The following is a 24,452-nucleotide window of genomic DNA, read 5'->3' as shown; positions in this document are numbered from 1 at the left end:
TCGTAGTATGTATGTATAAAGAAGAAAGAAAAAAATCCACGGTTAGGTGGTATTACAATTATGGACGGACTGCCTGCCGAGTGCAGAGATACAGAGGTAGCCACAGCCGTGAACTACCGTACTGTGTCTGCTGCGACTGGATGATAAATGATATAAAAAATATATATATATCACTACTGCAGCCGGACAGGTATATATTATATATTATATAATGACGGACCTGCTGGACACTGTCTGTCAGCAGAATGAGTTTTATTTTTATAGAATAAAAAAAAAAAAAAACACACAAGTGAAGTCACACGACGAGTGTTTAACTTTTTCAGGCAATCACAATATAAGTATACTACTAACTATACTGGTGGTCAGTGTGGTCAGGTCACTGGTCAGTCACACTGGCAGTGGCACTCCTGCAGCAAAAGTGTGCACTGTTTAATTTTAATATAATATTATGTACTCCTGGCTCCTGCTATAACCTATAACTGGCACTGCAGTAGTGCTCCCCAGTCTCCCCCACAATTATAAGCTGTGTGAGCTGAGCAGTCAGACAGACATATAATATATATAGATGATGCAGCACACTGGCCTGAGCCTGAGCAGTGCACACAGATATGGTATGTGACTGACTGAGTCACTGTGTGTATCGCTTTTTTCAGGCAGAGAACGGATATATTAAATAAACTGCACTGTGTGTCTGGTGGTCACTCACTATATAATATATTATGTACTCCTGGCTCCTGCTATAACCTATAACTGGCACTGCAGTAGTGCTCCCCAGTCTCCCCCACAATTATAAGCTGTGTGAGCTGAGCAGTCAGACAGATATATATAATATTATATATAGATAATAGATGATGCAGCACACTGGCCTGAGCCTGAGCAGTGCACACAGATATGGTATGTGACTGACTGAGTCACTGTGTGTATCGCTTTTTTCAGGCAGAGAACGGATATATTAAATAAACTGCACTGTGTGTCTGGTGGTCACTCACTATATAATATATTATGTACTCCTGGCTCCTGCTATAACCTATAACTGGCACTGCAGTAGTGCTCCCCAGTCTCCCCCACAATTATAAGCTGTGTGAGCTGAGCAGTCAGACAGATATATATAATATTATATATAGATAATAGATGATGCAGCACACTGGCCTGAGCCTGAGCAGTGCACACAGATATGGTATGTGACTGAGTCACTGTGTGCTGTGTATCGCTTTTTTCAGGCAGAGAACGGATTATAAAGTAAACTGCACTGTCCTCACTAGTAAACTCTCTCCACTCAGTCTCTACACTTCTACAGTAACAGTACTCCTCCTAGTCAGCTCCAGTAAATCTCTCTCAGTCTCTTATAATCTAAATGGAGAGGACGCCAGCCACGTCCTCTCCCTATCAATCTCAATGCACGTGTGAAAATGGCGGCGACGCGCGGCTCCTTATATAGAATCCGAGTCTCGCGATAGAATCCGAGCCTCGCGAGAATCCGACAGCGTCATGATGACGTTCGGGCGCGCTCGGGTTAACCGAGCAAGGCGGGAAGATCCGAGTCGCTCGGACCCGTGAAAAAAAACATGAAGTTCGGGCGGGTTCGGATTCAGAGAAACCGAACCCGCTCATCTCTAGGTTTTACCCAACTGCAAACAAAAATCCTGCTGCGATCAACTTGGAATTACCCCCCCTATACTGAGAGAGCAGCATAGAGAGCGGTACTCCGGGATCCCGGCCACCGGCATAACCTACTACACCCTATACTGAGAGAACAGTGTAGAGAGCGGTACTCCGGGATCCCGGCCACCGGCATAACATACTACACACTATACTGAGAGAGCAGCGTAGAGAGCGGTACTCCGGGATCCCGCCCACCGGCATAACATACTGCACCCTATACTGAGAGAGCAGCATAGAGAGCGGTACTCTGGGATCCCGGCCGCCGGCATAACATACTACACCCTATACTGAGAGAGCAGCGTAGAGAGCGGCACTCCGGGATCCCGGCCACCGGCATAACATACTACACCCTATACTGAGAGAGCAGCATAGAGAGCGGTACTCTGGGATCCCGGCCGCCGGCATAACATACTACACCCTATACTGAGAGAGCAGCGTAGAGAGCGGTACTCCAGGATTCCAGCCGCCGGCATAACATACTACACCCTATACTGAGAGAGCAGCGTAGAGAGCGGTACTCCGGGATCCCGCCCACCGGTGTAACATACTACACCCTATATTGAGAGAGCAGCGTAGAGAGCGGTACTCCGGGATCCTGGCCACCGGCATAACATACTACACCCTATACTGAGAGAGCAGCGTAGAGAGCGGTACTCCGGGATCCCGGCCGCCGGCATAACATACTACACCCTATACTGAGAGAGCAGCAAAGAGAGCGGTACTCCGGGATTCCGGCCGCTGGTGTAACATTATTCACCCTATACTGAGAGAGCAGCGTAGAGAGCGGTACTCCGGGATCTCGGCCGCCGGCGTAACATACTACACCCTATACTGAGAGAGCAGCATAGAGAGCAGTACTCTGGGATCTCGACCGCCGGCGTAACATACTACACCCTATACTGAGAGAGCAGCGTAGAAAGCGGTACTCCGGGATCCTGGCCACTGGCATAACATACTACACCCTATACTGAGAGAGCAGCGTAGAAAGCGGTACTCCGGGATCCTGGCCACCGGCATAACATACTACACCCTATACTGAGAGAGCAGCGTAGAGAGCGGTACTCCGGGATCTCGGCCGCCGGCGTAAAACATACTACACCCTTTACTGAGAGAGCAGCATAGAGAGCGGTACTCCGGGATCCCGGCCACCGGCATAACATACTACACCCTATACTGAGAGAGCAGCGTAGAGAGCGGTACTCCGGGATCTCGGCCGCCGGCGTAACATACTACACCCTACACTGAGAGAGCAGCATAGAGAGCGGTACTCCGGGATCCTGGCCACCGGCATAACATACTACACCCTATACTGAGAGGGCAGCGTAGAGAGCGGTACACCGGGATCTCGGCCGCCGGCGTAACATACTACACCCTATACTTAGAGAGCAGCGTAGAGAGCGGTACTCCGGGATCCTGGCCACCGGCATAACATACTACACCCTATACTGAGAGAGCGCCATAGAGAGCGGTACTCCGGGATCCTGGCCACCGGCATAACATACTACACCCTATACTGAGAGAGCAGCGTAGAGAGCGGTACTCCGGGATCCCGGCCGCCGGCATAACATACTACACCCTATACTGAGAGAGCAGCATAGAGAGCGGTACTTCGGGATTCCGGCCGCTGGTGTAACATACTACACCCTATACTGAGAGAGCAGCATAGAGAGCGGTACTCCGGGATTCCGGCCGCTGGTGTAACATTATTCACCCTATACTGAGACAGCAGCGTAGAGAGCGGTACTCCGGGATCTCGGCCGCCGGCGTAACATACTACACCCTATACTGAGAGAGCAGCATAGAGAGCAGTACTCTGGGATCTCGGCCGCCGGCATAACATACTACACCCTATACTGAGAGAGCAGCGTAGAGAGCGGTACTCCAGGATCCTGGCCACCGGCATAACATACTACACCCTATACTGAGAGAGCAGCGTAGAAAGCGGTACTCCGGGATCTCGGCCGCCGGCGTAACATACTACACCCTATACTGAGAGAGCAATGTAGAGAGCGGTACTCCGGGATCCCGCCCACCGGTGTAACATACTACACCCTATACTGAGAGAGCAGCGTAGAGAGCGGTACTCCGGGATCTCGGCCGCCTGCGTAACATACTACACCCTATACTTAGAGAGCAGCGTAGAGAGCGGTACTCCGGGATCCTGGCCACCGGCATAACATACTACACCCTATACTGAGAGAGCGCCATAGAGAGCGGTACTCCGGGATCCCGACCGCCGGCATAACATACTACACCCTATACTGAGAGAGCAGTGTAGAGAGCGGTACTCTGGGATCCCGCCTACCGGCATAACATACTGCACCCTATACTGAGAGAGCAGCGTAGAGAGCGGTACTCCGGGATCCCGCCCACCGGCATAACATACTGCACCCTATACTGAGAGAGCAGCATAGAGAGTGGTATTCTGGTATCCCGGCCGCCGGCATAACATACTACACCCTATACTGAGAGAGCAGCGTAGAGAGCGGTAATCCGGGATTCCAGCCGCCGGCATAACATACTACACCCTATACTGAGAGAGCAGCGTAGAGAGCGGTACTCCGGGATCCCGCCCACCGGTGTAACATACTACACCCTATACTGAGAGAGCAGCATAGAGAGCGGTACTCCGGGATCCTTGCCACCGGCATAACATACTACACCCTATACTGAGAGAGCGCCATAGAGAGCGGTACTCCGGGATCCCGGCCGCCGGCATAACATACTGCACCCTATACTGAGAGAGCAGCATAGAGAGCGGCACTCTGGGATCCCGGCCGCCGGCATAACATACTACACCCTATACTGAGAGAGCAGCATAGAGAGCGGTACTCCGGGATTCCGGCCGCTGGCATAACATACTACACCCTATACTGAGAGAGCAGCATAGAGAGCGGTACTCCGGGATTCCGGCCGCTGGTGTAACATACTACACCCTATACTGAGAGAGCAGCGTAGAGAGCGGTACTCCGGGATTCCGGCCGCTGGTGTAACATTATTCACCCTATACTGAGAGAGCAGCATAGAGAGCGGTACTCCGGGATCTCGGCCGCCGGCGTAACATACTACACCCTATACTGAGAGAGCAGCATAGAGAGCAGTACTCTGGGATCTCGGCCGCCGGCGTAACATACTACACCCTATACTGAGAGAGCAGCGTAGAGAGCGGTACTCCGGGATCCTGGCCACCGGCATAACATACTACACCCTATACTGAGAGAGCAGCGTAGAAAGCGGTACTCCGGGATCCTGGCCACCGGCATAACATACTACACCCTATACTGAGAGAGCAGCGTAGAGAGCGGTACTCCGGGATCTCGGCCGCCGGCGTAACATACTACACCCTATACTGAGAGAGCAGCATAGAGAGCGGTACTCCGGGATCCTGGCCACCGGCATAACATACTACACCCTATACTGAGAGAGCAGCGTATAGAGCGGTACTCAGGGATCTCGGCCGCCGGCGTAACATACTACACCCTACACTGAGAGAGTAGCGTAGAGAGCGGTACTCCGGGATCCCGGCCACCGGCATAACATACTACACCCTATACTGAGAGAGCAGCGTAGAGAGCGGTACTCCGGGATCTCGGCCGCCGGCGTAACATACTACACCCTATACTTAGAGAGCAGCGTAGAGAGCGGTACTCCGGGATCCTGGCCACCGGCATAACATACTACACCCTATACTGAGAGAGCGCCATAGAGAGCGGTACTCCGGGATCCCGGCCGCCGGCATAACATACTACACCCTATACTGAGAGAGCAGCGTAGAGAGTGGTACTTTGGGATCCCGCCTACCGGCATAACATACTGCACCCTATACTGAGAGAGCAGCGTAGAGAGCGGTACTCCGGGATCCCGCCCACCGGCATAACCTACTGCACCCTATACTGAGAGAGCAGCATAGAGAGCGGTACTCTGGGATCCCGGCCGCCGGCATAACATACTACACCCTATACTGAGAGAGCAGCGTAGAGAGCGGTAATCCGGGATTCCAGCCGCCGGCATAACATACTACACCCTATACTGAGAGAGCAGCGTAGAGAGCGGTACTCCGGGATCCCGCCCACCGGTGTAACATACTACACCCTATACTGAGAGAGCAGCATAGAGAGCGGTACTCCGGGATCCTGGCCACCGGCATAACATACTACACCCTATACTGAGAGAGCAGCGTAGAGAGCGGAACTCCGGGATCCCGGCCGCCGGCATAACATACTACACCCTATACTGAGAGAGCAGCATAGAGAGCGGTACTCCGGGATCTCGGCCGCCGGCGTAACATACTACACCCTATACTGAGAGAGCAGCATAGAGAGCGGTACTCCGGTATCCTGGCCACCGGCATAACATACTACACCCTATACTGAGAGAGCAGCGTATAGAGCGGTACTCTGGGATCTCGGCCGCCGGCGTAACATACTACACCCTATACTGAGAGAGCAGCGTAGAGAGCGGTACTCCGGGATCCCGGCCGCCGGCATAACATACTACACCCTATACTGAGAGAGCAGCATAGAGAGCGGTACTCCGGGATCCCGCCCACCGGTGTAACATACTACACCCTATACTGAGAGAACAGTGTAGAGAGCGGTACTCCGGGATCCCGGCCACCGGCATAACATACTACACACTATACTGAGAGAGCAGTGTAGAGAGCGGTACTCCGGGATCCGTGCCACCGGCATAACATACTACACCCTATACTGAGAGAGCAGCGTAGAGAGCGGTACTCTGGGATTCCAGCCGCCGGCATAACATACTACACCCTATACTGAGAGAGCAGCGTAGAGAGCGGTACTCCGGGATCCCGGCCGCCGGCATAACATGCTGCACCCTATACTGAGAGAGCAGCGTAGAGAGTGGTACTCCGGGATCCCGCCCACCGGCATAACATACTACACCCTATACTGAGAGAGCAGCGTAGAGAGCGGTACTCTGGGATTCCAGCCGCCGGCATAACATACTACACCCTATACTGAGAGAGCAGCGTAGAGAGCGTTACTCTGGGATCCTGGCCACCGGTATAACATACTACACCCTATACTGAGAGAGCAGCGTAGAGAGTGGTACTCTGGGATCCCGGCCACCGGCATAACATACTACAACCTATACTGAGAGAGCAGCGTAGAGAGCGGTACTCCGGGATCCCGCCCACCGGTGTAACATACTACACCCTATACTGAGAGAGCAGCGTAGAGAGCGGAACTCCGGGATCCCGGCCACCGGCATAACATACTACACCCTATCCTGAGAGAGCAGTGTAGAGAGCGGTACTCCGGGATTCCAGCCGCCGGCGTAACATACTACACCCTATACTGAGAGAGCAGCATAGAGAGCGGTACTGCGGGATTCCGGCCGCTGGTGTAACATACTACACCCTATACTGAGAGAGCAGTGTAGAGAGCAGTACTCCGGGATCCCGCCCACCGGCATAACATACTACACCCTATACTGAGAGAGCAGCGTAGAGAGCGGTACTCTGGGATTCCAGCCGCCGGCAAAACATACTACACCCTATACTGAGAGAGCAGCGTAGAGAGCGGTACTCCGGGATCCTGGCCACCGGTATAACATACTACACCCTATACTGAGAGAGCAGCGTAGAGAGTGGTACTCTGGGATCCCGGCCACCGGCATAACATACTACACCATATACTGAGAGAGCAGCGCAGAGAGCGGTACTCCGGGATCCCGCCCACCGGTGTAACATACTACACCCTATACTGAGAGAGCAGCGTAGAGAGCGGTACTCCGGGATCCCGGCCACCGGCATAACATACTACACCCTATACCGAGAGAGCAGCGTAGAGAGCGGTACTCCGGGATTCCGGCCGCTGGTGTAACATACTACACCCTATACGGAGAGAGCAGCGTAGAGAGCGGTACTCCGGGATTCCAGCCGCCGGCGTAACATACTACACCCTATACTGAGAGAGCAGCATAGAGAGCGGTACTGCGGGATTCCGGACGCTGGTGTAACATACTACACCCTATACTGAGAGAGCAGTGTAGAGAGCAGTACTCCAGGATCTCGGCCGCCGACATAACATACTACACCCTATACTGAGAGAGCAGTGTAGAGAGCAGTACTCCAGGATCTCGGCCGCCGGCATAACATACTACACCATATACTGAGAGAGCAGCGTAGAGAGCGGTACTCTGGGATCCCGACCACCGGCGTAACATACTACACCCTATACTGAGAGAGCAGTGTAGAGAGCGGTACTCCGGGATCCCAGCCACCGGCATAACATACTTCACCATATACTGAGAGAGCAGCGTAGAGAGCGGTACTCCGGGATCCCGGCCGCCGGCCTAACATACTACACCCTATACTGAGAGAGCAGCGTAGAGAGCGGTACTCCGGGATTCCGGCCACCGGCATAACATACTACACCCTATACTGAGAGAGCAGCGTAGAGAGCGGTACTCCGGGATCTCGGCCGCCGGCGTAACATACTACCCCCTATACTGAGAGAGCAGTGTAGAGAGCGGTACTCCGGGATCCCGGCCACCGGCATAACATACTACACCCTATACTGAGAGAGCAGTGTAGAAAGCGGTACTCCGGGATCCCGCCCACCGGTGTAACATACTACACCCTATACTGAGAGAGCAGTGTAGAGAGCAGTACTCCGGGATCCCGCCCACCGGCGTAACATACTACACCCTATACTGAGAGAGCAGTGTAGAGAGCGGTACTCCGGGATCTCGGCCGCCGGCGTAACATACTACACCCTATACTGAGAGAGCAGTGTAGAGAGCGGTACTCCGGGATCCCGGCAACCGGCATAACATACTACACCCTATACTGAGAGAGCAGCGTAGAGAGCGGTACTCCGGGATTCCGGCCGCTGGTGTAACATACTACACCCTATACTGAGAGAGCAGCTTAGAGAGCGGTACTCCGGGATTCCGACCGCTGGTGTAACATACTACACCCTATACTGAGAGAGCAGTGTAGAGAGCGGTACTCCGGGATCCCGTCCGCCGGCGTAACATACTACACCCTATACTGAGAGAACAGTGTAGAGAGCGGTACTCCGGGATCCCGGCCACCGGCATAACCTACTATACCCTATACTGAGAGAACAGTGTAGAGAGCGGTACTCCGGGATCCCGGCCACCGGCATAACATACTACACACTATACTGAGAGAGCAGTGTAGAGAGCGGTACACCGGGATCCTTGCCACCGGCATAACATACTACACCCTATACTGAGAGAGCAGCGTAGAGAGCGGTACTCTGGGATTCCAGTCCCCGGCATAACATACTACACCCTATACTAAGAGAGCAGCGTAGAGAGCGGTACTCCGGGATCCCTGCCGCTGGCATAACATACTGCACCCTATACTGAGAGAGCAGCGTAGAGAGTGGTACTCCGGTATCCCGCCCACCGGCATAACATACTACACCCTATACTGAGAGAGCAGCGTAGAGAGCGGTACTCTGGGATTCCAGCCGCCGGCATAACATACTACACCCTATACTGAGAGAGCAGCGTAGAGAGAGGTACTCCGGGATCCTGGCCACCGGTATAACATACTACACCCTATACTGAGAGAGCAGCGTAGAGAGTGGTACTCTGGGATCCCGGCCACCGGCATAACATACTACACCCTATACTGAGAGAGCAGCGTAGAGAGCGGTACTCCGGGATCCCGCCCACCGGTGTAACATACTACACCCTATACTGAGAGAGCAGCGTAGAGAGCGGTACTCCGGGATCCCGGCCACCGGCATAACATACTACACCCTATACTGAGAGAGCAGTGTAGAGAGCGGTACTCCGGGATTCCAGCCGCCGGCGTAACATACTACACCCTATACTGAGAGAGCAGCATAGAGAGCGGTACTGCGGTATTCCGGCCGCTGGTGTAACATACTACACCCTATACTGAGAGAGCAGTGTAGAGAGCAGTACTCCGGGATCCCGCCCACCGGTGTAACAAACTACACCCTATACTGAGAGAGCAGTGTAGAGAGCGGTACTCCGGGATTCCAGCCGCCGGCGTAACATACTACACCCTATACTGAGAGAGCAGCATAGAGAGCGGTACTGCGGGATTCCGGCCGCTGGTGTAACATACTACACCCTATACTGAGAGAGCAGTGTAGAGAGCAGTACTCCGGGATCTCGGCCGCGGACATAACATACTACACCCTATACTGAGAGAGCAGTGTAGAGAGCGGTACTCCGGGATCCCGGCCGCCGGCGTAACATACTACACCCTATACTGAGAGAGCAGTGTAGAGAGCGGTACTCCGGGATCTCGGCCGCGGACATAACATACTACACCCTATACTGAGAGAGCAGTGTAGAGAGCGGTACTCCGGGATCCCACCCACCGGTGTAACATACTACACCCTATACTGAGAGAGCAGTGTAGAGAGCGGAACTCCGGGATCCCGCCCACCGGTGTAACATACTACACCCTATACTGAGAGAGCAGTGTAGAGAGCGGTACTCCGGGATCCTGGCCACCGGCATAACATACTACACCCTATACTGAGAAAGCAGCGTAGAAAGCGGTACTCCGGGATCCTGGCCACCGGCATAACATACTACACCCTATACTGAGAGAGCAGCATAGAGAGCGGTACTCCGGGATCTCGGCCGCCGGCGTAACATACTACACCCTATACTGAGAGAGCAGCATAGAGAGCGGTACTCCGGGATCCTGGCCACCGGCATAACATACTACACCCTATACTGAGAGAGCAGCGTAGAGAGCGGTACTCTGGGATTCCAGCCGCCGGCATAACATACTACACCCTATACTGAGAGAGCAGCGTAGAGAGCGGTACTCCGGGATTCCGGCCGCTGGCATAACATACTGCACCCTATACTGAGAGAGCAGCGTAGAGAGTGGTACTCCGGGATCCCGCCCACCAGCATAACATACTACAACCTATACTGAGAGAGCAGCGTAGAGAGCGGTACTCTGGGATTCCAGCCGCCGGCATAACATACTACACCCTATACTGAGAGAGCAGCGTAGAGCGCGGTACTCCGGGATCCTGGCCACCGGTATAACATACTACACCCTATACTGAGAGAGCAGCGTAGAGAGTGGTACTCTGGGATCCCGGCCACCGGCATAACATACTACACCCTATACTGAGAGAGCAGCGTAGAGAGCGGTACTCCGGGATCCCGCCCACCGGTGTAACATACTACACCCTATACTGAGAGAGCAGCGTAGAGAGCGGACTCCGGGATCCCGGCCACCGGCATAACATACTACACCCTATACTGAGAGAGCAGTGTAGAGAGCGGTACTCCGGGATTCCAGCCGCCGGCGTAACATACTACACCCTATACTGAGAGAGCAGCATAGAGAGCAGTACTCCGGGATCCCGCCCACCGGTGTAACAAACTACACCCTATACTGAGAGAGCAGTGTAGAGAGCGGTACTCCGGGATTCCAGCCGCCGGCGTAACATACTACACCCTATACTGAGAGAGCAGCATAGAGAGCAGTACTCCGGGATCTCGGCCGAGGACATAACATACTACACCCTATACTGAGAGAGCAGTGTAGAGAGCGGTACTCCGGGATCCCGGCCGCCGGCGTAACATACTACACCCTATACTGAGAGAGCAGTGTAGAGAGCGGTACTCCGGGATCCCGGCCACCGACATAACATACTACACCATATACTGAGAGAGCAGCGTAGAGAGCGGTACTCCAGGATCTCGGCCGCCGGCATAACATACTACACCATATACTGAGAGAGCAGCGTAGAGAGCGGTACTCCGGGATCCCAGCCGCCGGCGTAACATACTACACCCTATACTGAGAGAGCAGCGTAGAGAGCGGTACTCCGGGATCCCGGCCACCTGCATAACATACTACACCCTATACTGAGAGAGCAGCGTAGAGAGCGGTACTCCGGGATCCCGGCCGCCGGCCTAACATACTACACCCTATACTGAGAGAGCAGCGTAGAGAGCGGTACTCCGGGATTCCGGCCACCGGCATAACATACTACACCCTATACTGAGAGAGCAGCGTAGAGAGCGGTACTCCGGGATCTCGGCCGCCGGCGTAACATACTACACCCTATACTGAGAGAGCAGTGTAGAGAGCGGTACTCCGGGATCTCGGCCGCGGACATAACATACTGCACCCTATACTGAGAGAGCAGTGTAGAGAGCGGTACTCCGGGATCCCACCAACCGGTGTAACATACTACACCCTATACTGAGAGAGCAGTGTAGAGAGCGGTACTCCGGGATCTCGGCTGCCGGCGTAACATACTACACCCTATACTGAGAAAGCAGCGTAGAAAGCGGTACTCCGGGATCCCGGCCACCGGCATAACATACTACACCCTATACTGAGAGAGCAGTGTAGAGAGCGGAACTCCGGGATCCCGCCCACCGGTGTAACATACTACACCCTATACTGAGAGAGCAGTGTAGAGAGCGGTACTCCAGGATCCTGGCCACCGGCATAACATACTACACCCTATACTGAGAAAGCAGCGTTGAAATCGGTACTCCGGGATCCTGGCCACCGGCATAACATACTACACCCTATACTGAGAGAGCAGCATAGAGAGCGGAACTCCGGGATCTCGGCCGCCGGCGTAACATACTACACCCTATACTGAGAGAGCAGCATAGAGAGCGGTACTCCGGGATCCTGGCCACCGGCATAACATACTACACCCTATACTGAGAGAGCAGCGTAGAGAGCGGTACTCCGGGATCTCGGCCGCCGGCGTAACATACTACACCCTATACTTAGAGAGCAGCGTATAGAGCGGTACTCCGGGATCCTGGCCACCGGCATAACATGCTACACCCTATACTGAGAGAGCGCCATAGAGAGCGGTACTCCGGGATCCCGGCCCCCGGCATAACATACTACACCCTATACTGAGAGAGCAGCGTAGAGAGGGGTACTCCGGGATTCCAGCCACCGGCATAACATACTACACCCTATACTGAGATAGCAGCGTAGAGAGCGGAACTCCGGGATCTCTGCCGCCGGCGTAACATACTACACCCTATACTGATAGAGCAGTGAAGAGAGCGGTACTCCGGGATTCCTGCCGCCTGCATAACATACTACACCCTATACTGAGAGAGCAGCGTAGAGAGCGGTGCTCTCAGATTCCAGCCGCCGGCATAACATACTACACCCTATACTGAGAGAGCAGCGTAGAGAGCGGTACTCCAGCCAACGGCATAACATACTACACCCTATACTGAGAGAGCAGCGTAGAGAGCGGTACTCCGAGATTCTGGCAACCGGCATAACATACTGCACCCTATACTGAGAGAGCAGCGTAGAGAGCGGTACTCTGGGATTCCAGCCGCCGGCATAACATACTACACCCTATACTGAGAGAACAGCGTAGAGAGCGGTACTCTGGGATTCCAGCCGCCGGCATAACATACTACACCCTATACTGAGAGAGCAGCATAGAGAGCGGTACTCCGGGATCCCGCCCACCGGCATAACATACTACACCCTATACTGAGAGAGCAGCGTAGAGAGCGGTACTCCGGGATCCCGCCCACCGGCATAACATACTGCACCCTATACTGAGAGAGCAGCATAGAGAGCGGTACTCTGGGATCCCGGCCGCCGGCATAACATACTACACCCTATACTGAGAGAGCAGCGTAGAGAGCGGTACTCCGGGATCCCGGCTACCGGCATAACATACTACACCCTATACTGAGAGAGCAGCATAGAGAGCGGTACTCTGGGATCCCGGCCGCCGGCATAACATACTACACCCTATACTGAGAGAGCAGCGTAGAGAGCGGTACTCCAGGATTCCAGCCGCCGGCATAACATACTACACCCTATACTGAGAGAGCAGCGTAGAGAGCGGTACTCCGGGATCCCGCCCACCGGTGTAACATACTACACCCTATATTGAGAGAGCAGCGTAGAGAGCGGTACTCCGGGATCCTGGCCACCGGTGTAACATACTACACCCTATACTGAGAGAGCAGCGTAGAAAGCGGTACTCCGGGATCCCGGCCACCGGCATAACATACTACACCCTATACTGAGAGAGCAGCGTAGAGAGCGGTACTCCGGGATCCCGGCCACCGGCATAACATACTACACCCTATACTGAGAGAGCAGCAAAGAGAGCGGTACTCCGGGATTCCGGCCGCTGGTGTAACATTATTCACCCTATACTGAGAGAGCAGCGTAGAGAGCGGTACTTCGGGATCTCGGCCGCCGGCGTAACATACTACACCCTATACTGAGAGAGCAGCATAGAGAGCAGTACTCTGGGATCTCGACCGCCGGCGTAACATACTACACCCTATACTGAGAGAGCAGCGTAGAAAGCGGTACTCCGGGATCCTGGCCACCGGCATAACATACTTCACCCTATACTGAGAGAGCAGCGTAGAAAGCGGTACTCCGGGATCCTGGCCACCGGCATAACATACTACACCCTATACTGAGAGAGCAGCGTAGAGAGCGGTACTCCGGGATCTCGGCCGCCGGCGTAACATACTACACCCTTTACTGAGAGAGCAGCATAGAGAGCGGTACTCCGGGATCCCGGCCACCGGCATAACATACTACACCCTATACTGAGAGAGCAGCGTAGAGAGCGGTACTCTGGGATCTCGGCCGCCGGCGTAACATACTACACCCTATACTGAGAGAGCAGTGTAGAGAGCGGTACTCCGGGATCCTGGCCACCAGCATAACATACTACACCCTATACTGAGAGAGCGCCATAGAGAGCGGTACTCCGGGATCCCGGCCGCCGGCATAACATACTACACCCTATACTGAGAGAGCAGCGTAGAGAGGGGTACTCCGGGATTCCAGCCACCGGCATAACATACTACACCCTATACTGAGAGAGCGGTACTCCGGGATCTCGGCCGCCGGCGTAACATACTACACACTATACTGAGAGAGCAGCGTAGAGAGCGGTACTCCGGGATTCCTGCCGCCTGCATAACATACTACACCCTATACTGAGAGAGCAGATTAGAGAGCGGTACTCTGGGATTCCAGCTGCCGGCATAACATACTACACCCTATACTGAGAGAGCAGCATAGAGAGCGGTACTCTGGGATTCCAGCCGCCGGCATAACATACTACACCCTATACTGAGAGAGCAGCGTAGAGAGCGGTACTCTGGGATCCCGACCACCGGCGTAACATACTACACCCTATACTGAGCGAGCAGCGTAGAGAGCAGTACTCCGGGATCCCGCCCACCGGCATAACATACTACACACTATACTGAGAGAGCAGCGTAGAGAGCGGTACTCTGGGATCCCGACCACCGGCGTAACATACTACACCCTATACTGAGAGAGCAGTGTAGAGAGCGGTACTCCGGGATCCCAGCCACCGGCATAACATACTACACCCTATACTGAGAGAGCAGCGTAGAGAGCGGTACTCCGAGATTCCGGCCACCGGCATAACATACTGCACCCTAGACTGAGAGAGCAGCGTTTAGAGCGGTACTCTGGGATTGAAGCCGCCGGCATAACAGACTACACCCTATACTGAGAGAGCAGCGTAGAGAGCGGTACTCTGGGATCCCAGCCGCCGGCATAACATACTACACCCTATAATGAGAGAGCAGCGTAGAGAGGGGTACTCCGGGATCCCGGCCACCGGCATAACATACTACACCCTATACTGAGAGAGCAGCGTAGAGAGCGGTACTCCGGGATCCCGCCCACCGGTGTAACATACTACACCCTATACTGAGAGAGCAGCGTAGAGAGCGGTACTCCGGGATCCCGGCCACCAGCATAACCTACTACACCCTATACTGAGAGAACAGTGTAGAGAGCGGTACTCCGGGATCCCGGCCACCGGCATAACATACTACACACTATACTGAGAGAGCAGTGTAGAGAGCGGTACTCCGGGATCCTTGCCACCGGCATAACATACTACACCCTATACTGAGAGAGCAGCGTAGAGAGCGGTACTCCGGGATCCCGCCCACCGGCATAACATACTACACCCTATACTGAGAGAGCAGCGTAGAGAGCGGTACTCTGGGATTCCAGCCGCCGGCAAAACATACTACACCCTATACTGAGAGAGCAGCGTAGAGAGCGGTACTCCGGGATCCTGGCCACCGGTATAACATACTACACCCTATACTGAGAGAGCAGCGTAGAGAGTGGTACTCTGGGATCCCGGCCACCGGCATAACATACTACACCATATACTGAGAGAGCAGCGCAGAGAGCGGTACTCCGGGATCCCGCCCACCGGTGTAACATACTACACCCTATACTGAGAGAGCAGCGTAGAGAGCGGTACTCCGGGATCCCGGCCACCGGCATAACATACTACACCCTATACCGAGAGAGCAGCGTAGAGAGCGGTACTCCGGGATTCCGGCCGCTGGTGTAACATACTACACCCTATACGGAGAGAGCAGCGTAGAGAGCGGTACTCCGGGATTCCAGCCGCCGGCGTAACATACTACACCCTATACTGAGAGAGCAGCATAGAGAGCGGTACTGCGGGATTCCGGACGCTGGTGTAACATACTACACCCTATACTGAGAGAGCAGTGTAGAGAGCAGTACTCCAGGATCTCGGCCGCCGACATAACATACTACACCCTATACTGAGAGAGCAGTGTAGAGAGCAGTACTCCAGGATCTCGGCCGCCGGCATAACATACTACACCATATACTGAGAGAGCAGCGTAGAGAGCGGTACTCTGGGATCCCGACCACCGGCGTAACATACTACACCCTATACTGAGAGAGCAGTGTAGAGAGCGGTACTCCGGGATCCCAGCCACCGGCATAACATACTTCACCATATACTGAGAGAGCAGCGTAGAGAGCGGTACTCCGGGATCCCGGCTGCCGGCCTAACATACTACACCCTATACTGAGAGAGCAGCGTAGAGAGCGGTACTCCGGGATTCCGGCCACCGGCATAACATACTACACCCTATACTGAGAGAGCAGCGTAGAGAGCGGTACTCCGGGATCTCGGCCGCCGGCGTAACATACTACCCCCTATACTGAGAGAGCAGTGTAGAGAGCGGTACTCCGGGATCCCGGCCACCGGCATAACATACTACACCCTATACTGAGAGAGCAGTGTAGAAAGCGGTACTCCGGGATCCCGCCCACCGGTGTAACATACTACACCCTATACTGAGAGAGCAGTGTAGAGAGCAGTACTCCGGGATCCCGCCCACCGGCGTAACATACTACACCCTATACTGAGAGAGCAGTGTAGAGAGCGGTACTCCGGGATCTCGGCCGCCGGCGTAACATACTACACCCTATACTGAGAGAGCAGTGTAGAGAGCGGTACTCCGGGATCCCGGCCACCGGCATAACATACTACACCCTATACTGAGAGAGCAGCGTAGAGAGCGGTACTCCGGGATTCCGGCCGCTGGTGTAACATACTACACCCTATACTGAGAGAGCAGTGTAGAGAGCGGTACTCCGGGATCCCGGCCACCGGCATAACATACTACACCCTATACTGAGAGAGCAGTGTAGAAAGCGGTACTCCGGGATCCCGCCCACCGGTGTAACATACTACACCCTATACTGAGAGAGCAGTGTAGAGAGCAGTACTCCGGGATCCCGCCCACCGGCGTAACATACTACACCCTATACTGAGAGAGCAGTGTAGAGAGCGGTACTCCGGGATCTCGGCCGCCGGCGTAACATACTACACCCTATACTGAGAGAGCAGTGTAGAGAGCGGTACTCCGGGATCCCGGCCACCGGCATAACATACTACACCCTATACTGAGAGAGCAGCGTAGAGAGCGGTACTCCGGGATTCCGGCCGCTGGTGTAACATACTACACCCTATACTGAGAGAGCAGCTTAGAGAGCGGTACTCCGGGATTCCGACCGCTGGTGTAACATACTACACCCTATACTGAGAGAGCAGCTTAGAGAGCGGTACTCCGGGATTCCGACCGCTGGTGTAACATACTACACCCTATACTGAGAGAGCAGTGTAGAGAGCGGTACTCCGGGATCCCGTCCGCCGGCATAACATACTACACACTATACTGAGAGAGCAGCGTAGAGAGCGGTACTCCGGGATCTCGGCCGCCGGCGTAACATACTACACCCTATACTGAGAGAGCAGTGTAGAGAGCGGTACTCCGGGATCCCGTCCGCCGGCATAACATACTACACCCTATACTGAGAGAGCAGTGTAGAGAGCGGTACTCCGGGATCCCGTCCGCCGGCGTAACATACTACACCCTATACTGAGAGAGCAGCGTAGAGAGCGGTACTCCGGGTTGTTTGGGCGTCTTTTCTCTTATTTTGTATATTTTTCCTGAGTCAGTCCCCGGTGGGTGGAGCCTGTCCGTTACACCTACTACAAGTGATTCAGGTGGAGGCACTACCGGACGTCCACAGGTGAGATGCAGATTGCACACACGTCACTATCCCTTGGTGAACCAGAAGGTGGCCTGCATACGTTCCAGTATCCATGTGGTCATGTACTATTGAATTGTGTCACCGTGGGTTTTCCTATTGTCCCTGACACGCCAGGCAGGTAAAACAAAATACCCGATAATCTCTGGGTTTTCAGGGAAAGAACGTGAAAACACCAGGGACGTGCGGTGAGGTAAATGGCTCAGGAGGCACTGGACGCGCGTCTCTGAGTCTGGGTGTCTTCGCGAGAAGAGGGATAATATTTACAGGTGACCTAATAGGATAGTCTGTAATGAAATATCAGTGAGACATCAAGAAAAAACGCCAAAAACGTCCGTTTCTATCACCTGATGATTTCTCAGCGCTAATCGGGTACTCCCCTTAGACGGCAATGTCAGTATGTCGCTCAGGCGTTTCTCCTAGACCCGATGTGCTAGTAATGGGCTATTTTTGTCGGTCAGTGATTGGACAGCTTGTGGTACTTCCTGGCAGGTCAGGGGTGAAAGGTCACATTATTACACGTGGATACAATGACACGCGGAGGGCAGGATTGTGTGTTAGGACAGTGTGAGTGGGGCTGGATGGTGGTAGAGCTGAGGCGTTGTCAGGGAAGCAGATAGCGGCCATGACGCATTTCTTTTCAGTGTAGACTTGGGTTCCGTCCTTACAGGGGTGCACAGGGGGTAACAAGTACCCCCATAGTTACGTTTGGTTGGGGCTGGAGCTGGTTGAGCGGCATCACATGATGTTCGGTGAAGGCGGTGACCTGTTTCTGACCTGTCTCGTGTTGTATCAGAAGTTAGAGTGTAATGTGTCTAATATGTGGGTAATACAGAGTCAGTCCATATGGAAGCAACGGGAGACTCACCTGACTCCTCATAGACAGGTATGTACTCATCCTGCTGAATGTCCATCATCAGCTCCAGACCATTCCCAGTCCCTCCCTTCAGCGTGTACAGCAGCTCATAACCGTCCTTTCCAGAGTTGAATGTGTAGCACTTTCCAAAGCGCGTGTATATCTGCGGAAGACAGAGAGAACATGATGACATAGGAGCTCCAGGCCACCTCATACACATAGGCCCATCATCAGGACATCTGCCTAGCTGGCCACACGTCCGCCCATACACCCTGAGTATTACCATACCACTGCATTTCTCACCCAGTGATCATTATCTCTATGTTTCTGTATTAGGGAACATTGGGGCTGATGACAGCACAGGGGTGGACATGCCGCGGTCACAGGGGTGGAGAGGGGTTGACATGCCGCGGTCACAGCTTTACCTTCTCTAAGCCCCAGGCCCATGTGGAACATAGAATGTGGCGGCAGATAAGAACCGCTCGTCCATCTAGTCTGCCCTTTTTTTTTTACTTTTTGATAATTTCAGACCCTATTTGGTCATTATTTCTTTGCAAGGCTACCCTTATGTCTATCCTAAGCAGGGTAGTAGTCCTGGGGAGGTGACGTAATGCTCCCCCCCCCCCCCCACCTACCATTAGGCGGAGCCAGGGCTGATGCTAGGATTTTCAGTGCCCCCCTGCAAACTATACATTTCTGCCCTACCTCCCATACTTTACAGGCGCAGGTTGTAAAAAGAGGTGAGGTCTCACAAGGAAGGGGTGTGGCCACAAAGTAGTGCCCCCAAATTAAATTACACCGCACATTAGCATAATCTCATTCACATTACAGCACACGTGGTGTCCCTTATTCATGTTACACCAGACAGTAGTGCTCCTTATACACAATGCCCGCAATAGTATTGCCCATTATACACATAATGTCCACAGTAGTAGTGCTGCTTATACACATAATGCCCACAGTAGTGGTGCCCCTTATACGCATAATGTCCACAGTATAAGTGCCGCTTATACACATAATGCCCACAGTATAAGTGCCGCTTATACACATAATGTCCACAGTAGTAGTGCTGCTTATACACATAATGCCCACAGTAGTGGTGCCCCTTATACGCATAATGTCCACAGTATAAGTGCCGCTTATACACATAATGCCCACAGTATAAGTGCCGCTTATACACATAATGCCCACAGTAGAGGTGCCTCTTATACACAATGTCCACAGTAGTAGTCTGCTTATACACATAATGCCCACAGTATAAGTGCCGCTTATACACATAATGCCCACAGTAGAGGTGCCTCTTATACACAATGTCCACAGTAGTAGTCTGCTTATACACATAATGCCCACAGTAGTGGTGCCCCTTATACACATAATGTCCACAGTATAAGTGCCACTTATACACATAATGCCCACAGTAGTAGTGCAGTTTATACACATAATGCCCACTGTAGAATTGCCACTTGTACACATAATGCCCCCAGTAACAGTGGCGCTTGTACACAATGCCCACAGTAGTACCGCCCCTTATACACATAATGCCCCCCAGTAGTAGTGCTGCTTATACAAATAATGTCCATAGTAGTAGCTCTGCTTATACACAAAATTCCCACAGTAGTAGTGCTGCTTGTACCCATAATGCCCCCAGTAGTAGTGCTGCTTGTACCCATAATGCCCCCAGTAGTAGTGCTGCTTGTACACATAATGCCCCCAGTAGTAGTGCTGCTTGTACCCATAATGCCCCCAGTAGTAGTGCTGCTTGTACACATAATGCCCCCAGTAGCTGCTTAATGCCCACAGTAGTAGTGCTGCTTGTACACATAAAGCCCATAGTAGTAATTCTGCTTGTACACATAATGCCCCCAGTAGTAGTGCTGCTTGTACACATAATGCCCCCAATAGTAGTGCTGCTTGTACACATAATGCCCCCAGTAGTAGTGCTACTTGTACACATAATGTCCCCAATAGTAGTGCTACTTGTACACATAATCTCCCCAGTAGTAGTGCTGCTTGTACACATAATGCCCCCAGTAGTAGTGCTGCTTGTATACATAATGCCCCCAGTAGTACTGCTGCTTGTACATATAATCTCCCCAGTAGTAGTGCTGCTTGTACACATAATGCCACCAGTAGTAGTGCTGCTTGTATACATAATGCCCCTAGTAGTAGTGCTACTTGTACACATAATGCCCCAGTAGTAGTGCTACTTGTACACATAATGCCCCAGTAGTAGTGTTACTTGTACACATAATGCCCCAGTAGTAGTGCTGCTTGTACACATAATGCCCCAGTAGTAGTGCTACTTGTACACATAATGCCCCAGTAGTAGTGCTACTTGTACACATAATGCCCCAGTAGCAATGCTACTTGTACACATAATGCCCCAGCAGTAGTGCTACTTGTACACATAATGCCCCAGTAGTAGTGCTACTTGTACACATAATGCCCCAGTAGTAGTGCTACTTGTACACATAATGCCCCAGTAGTAGTGCTACTTGTACACATAATGCCCCAGTAGTAGTGCTACTTGTACACATAATGCCCCAGTAGTAGTGCTACTTGTACACATAATGCTCCAGTAGTAGTGCTACTTGTACACATAATGCCCCAGTAGTAGTGCTACTTGTACACATAATGCCCCAGTAGTAGTGCTGCTTGTACACATAATGCCCCAGTAGTAGTGCTGCTTGTACACATAATGCCCCAGTAGTAGTGCTGCTTGTACACATAATGCCCCAGTAGTAGTGCTACTTGTACACATAATGCCCCAGTAGTAGTGCTACTTGTACACATAATGCCACATTAGTAGAGCTACTTGTACACATAATGCCCCAGTAGTAGTGCTGCTTGTACACATAATGCCCCCAGTAGTAGTGCTGCTTGTACACATAATGCCCCCAGTAGTAGTGCTGCTTGTACACATAATGCCCCCAGTAGTAGTGCTGCTTGTACACATAATGCCCCAGTAGTAGTGCTGCTTGTACACATAATGCCCCCAGTAGTAGTGCTACTTGTACACATAATGCCCCAGTAGTAGTGCTACTTGTACACATAATGCCCACAGTAGTAGGGTAAAGACGTGGATGTAATTCAGGGTAAAGACGTGGATGTAATCTTTTTAGACTTTGCCAAAGCGTTCAATACTGTACCACACATGAGACTTATCTACAAGCTACAAGAATCAGGGCTAGGAAGCACAATATGCACTTGGGTCAAAAACTGGTTAGATAATAGGGAGCAGCGCGTTGTGGTTAATGGATCTTTTTCAACTTGGACTGAAGTGCTAAGTGGTGTGCCGCAAGGCTCAGTATTAGGACCGCTATTGTTCAATATTTTCATTAACGACCTAACAGAAGGTCTAGAGAGCATGGTGTCAATTTTTGCAGATGATACCAAATTGTGTAAAGTTATAAATGCGGAGGGGGATGCTGAGTCGCTTCAGAATGACTTAGTTAAATTAGAAGCTTGGGCAGCGAAATGGAGAATGCGCTTCAATACAGACAAGTGTAAGGTAATGCACTGTGGTAACAAGAACAAAAATTACACCTACCTACTAAATGGGGTAAAATTAGGGGATTCTGTACTGGAAAAGGACTTAGGTGTCCTCATAGATAGCAAGCTAAGCAGTAGTACCCAAAGTAGGACTGCAGCAAAGAAGGCTAATAAGATATTAGCATGCATAAAACGGGGTATTGATGCTAGGGATGAGAGTATTATACTCCCGTTATATAAATCACTAGTGAGGCCACACCTTGAATACTGTGTACAATGCTGGGCACCTTACTACAAAAAGGATATCCTGGAGCTAGAAAAGGTTCAGAGGAGGGCGACCAAACTAATTAAGGGCATGGAGACGATGGAATACAAGGAAAGGCTTGAAAGACTAGGCATGTTTACATTGGAAAAGCGGAGACTAAGAGGGGATATGATCAACATCTACAAATATATAAGGGGACAATACACAGAGCTTGCGCGGGACCTGTTTTTGGTTAGATCAACACAGAGGACTCGTGGATACTCTCTCAGGTTAGAGGAGAGGAGATTCCGCACAATACGGCGTAAAGGCTTTTTCACGGTAAGGACAATACGTGTTTGGAATTCCCTGCCCGAGGGAGTTGTAATGGCGGAATCTGTCAACACCTTTAAGAATGGGTTAGATAAATTCCTATTGGATAAGGATATCCAGGGGTATGGTGCATAGTCATGCATTATAGTTACTATAAATAGGGATAAAATGTAACGGCTGACAGCAGCATCAGTCAGAAATTTTAGTCAAATCATCATGCATAGGAGACCACAAATAGGTTGAACTCGATGGACAATTGTCTTTTTTCAACCTCAGATACTATGTTAGTAGTTCTGCTTATACACACAAAACTTTAAAGTAACTCCATAAGCCATATTACATATCCGCGCAATCACTCACAGTATCCTATTATGATTGAGCACTCAGATCCACATATACACACACAGCCAGTGGTGGACCAGGCCGGGGGGCAAAATGCCATATGCCCCCTGGGCCAGTCCCATTCTGGGCTCCTTGGGCTGGCAGCTGACCTCTGCAATGCACAAAGTTGTAACACTCGACGTGTGCTGTCTATTGCTATTGATGGGCAGCAGCCAGATTGCATTGCATGACAGGATAGTGCTGCTCGCTGAGCACCAACTTCAGGCATGGCCTCAGCCCCACCAAGGCCGATATATGGGGTCAGGTCACCCCTAGGCACTTTATTGGCCAATGTCACCCCCCTTTCATCACATCATTGCCTCCTTCATTTCTGGTGCCAGTCCGGATGTCTCAAGACCACCAAAGCAGCCCCAACCTCACCTTAGTACCAACTCCTGGACCACACTTTGCTGCCCATTGTCTTAACGCCATAATTTTCTACATAATAAATTATATATATATAGTTGGTTGTAATGACGAAACAAAGAAGAATCATCTGGCCCTTATCAGCCAAGTGTGCCACCCCCCCAGCAAGTGCCACCCCTAGGCATGTGCCTCACGTGTCGTCATATTACCTGCCCCTACTTTCTAGCCCTGTGTCCTGGATAGCTGAAGCTTGCTGAGAGCAGTGACGCTCTTCTACATCAGTCTGCTTTCTGTCATAACAATGGCTGGCTGGATTCCCTTGTGGGCCCGATGGCTTTGTGAATATCATTATACAGTTTGTAGGGAGACCACCAGTGCCCCATGTCCAAAGTCTGTGGCAATTGTAATGAGGGTTGTGTGGGGATTCCTTTTCTCCGGTCTGGCGGGTGCGTGGCCCACAGTACATAAATCAATAGTCTTACCAGAGTCCGGTGGAAACGTGATCAGCAGTCCATAGTTCTTGTTTCTGCAACGGGGTACACTGGTATTCCACAGGGAATAACATCGGAATGGAGAGTAGGATCTTGATCTGAGGCACCAACAGGCTAAAAGCTTTGACTGTTCCCAAGATGCTCAGCGCCGCCTCCTCTATAACCCCGCCTCCGTGCACAGGAGCTCAGTTTGTAAGTTGGTGCTCTGCA

The 24,452-nt window shown here is 52.3% G+C and overlaps 1 protein-coding gene across 1 annotated transcript in view; it reads right to left on the bottom strand.

Annotated features, from left to right (window-relative positions):
- Window positions 1-24,452, bottom strand: part of LOC134928695 (acid-sensing ion channel 1C-like) — a 650,441-nt gene that overhangs the window by 388,363 nt on the left and 237,626 nt on the right. Inside the window, exon 2 of the mRNA XM_063924712.1 lies at window positions 18,951-19,101. Within this exon, the coding sequence (XP_063780782.1) occupies window positions 18,951-19,101 (151 nt within the window). The remainder of the gene's footprint in view (window positions 1-18,950; window positions 19,102-24,452) is intronic.

Source organism: Pseudophryne corroboree, chromosome 5 (genome assembly GCF_028390025.1).
Source record: "Pseudophryne corroboree isolate aPseCor3 chromosome 5, aPseCor3.hap2, whole genome shotgun sequence".
In the NCBI taxonomy this organism is placed as follows: domain Eukaryota; kingdom Metazoa; phylum Chordata; class Amphibia; order Anura; family Myobatrachidae; genus Pseudophryne; species Pseudophryne corroboree.
Note: the sequence above shows the minus strand (reverse complement) of the source record. Positions and strands in the feature narration are given on the sequence as shown.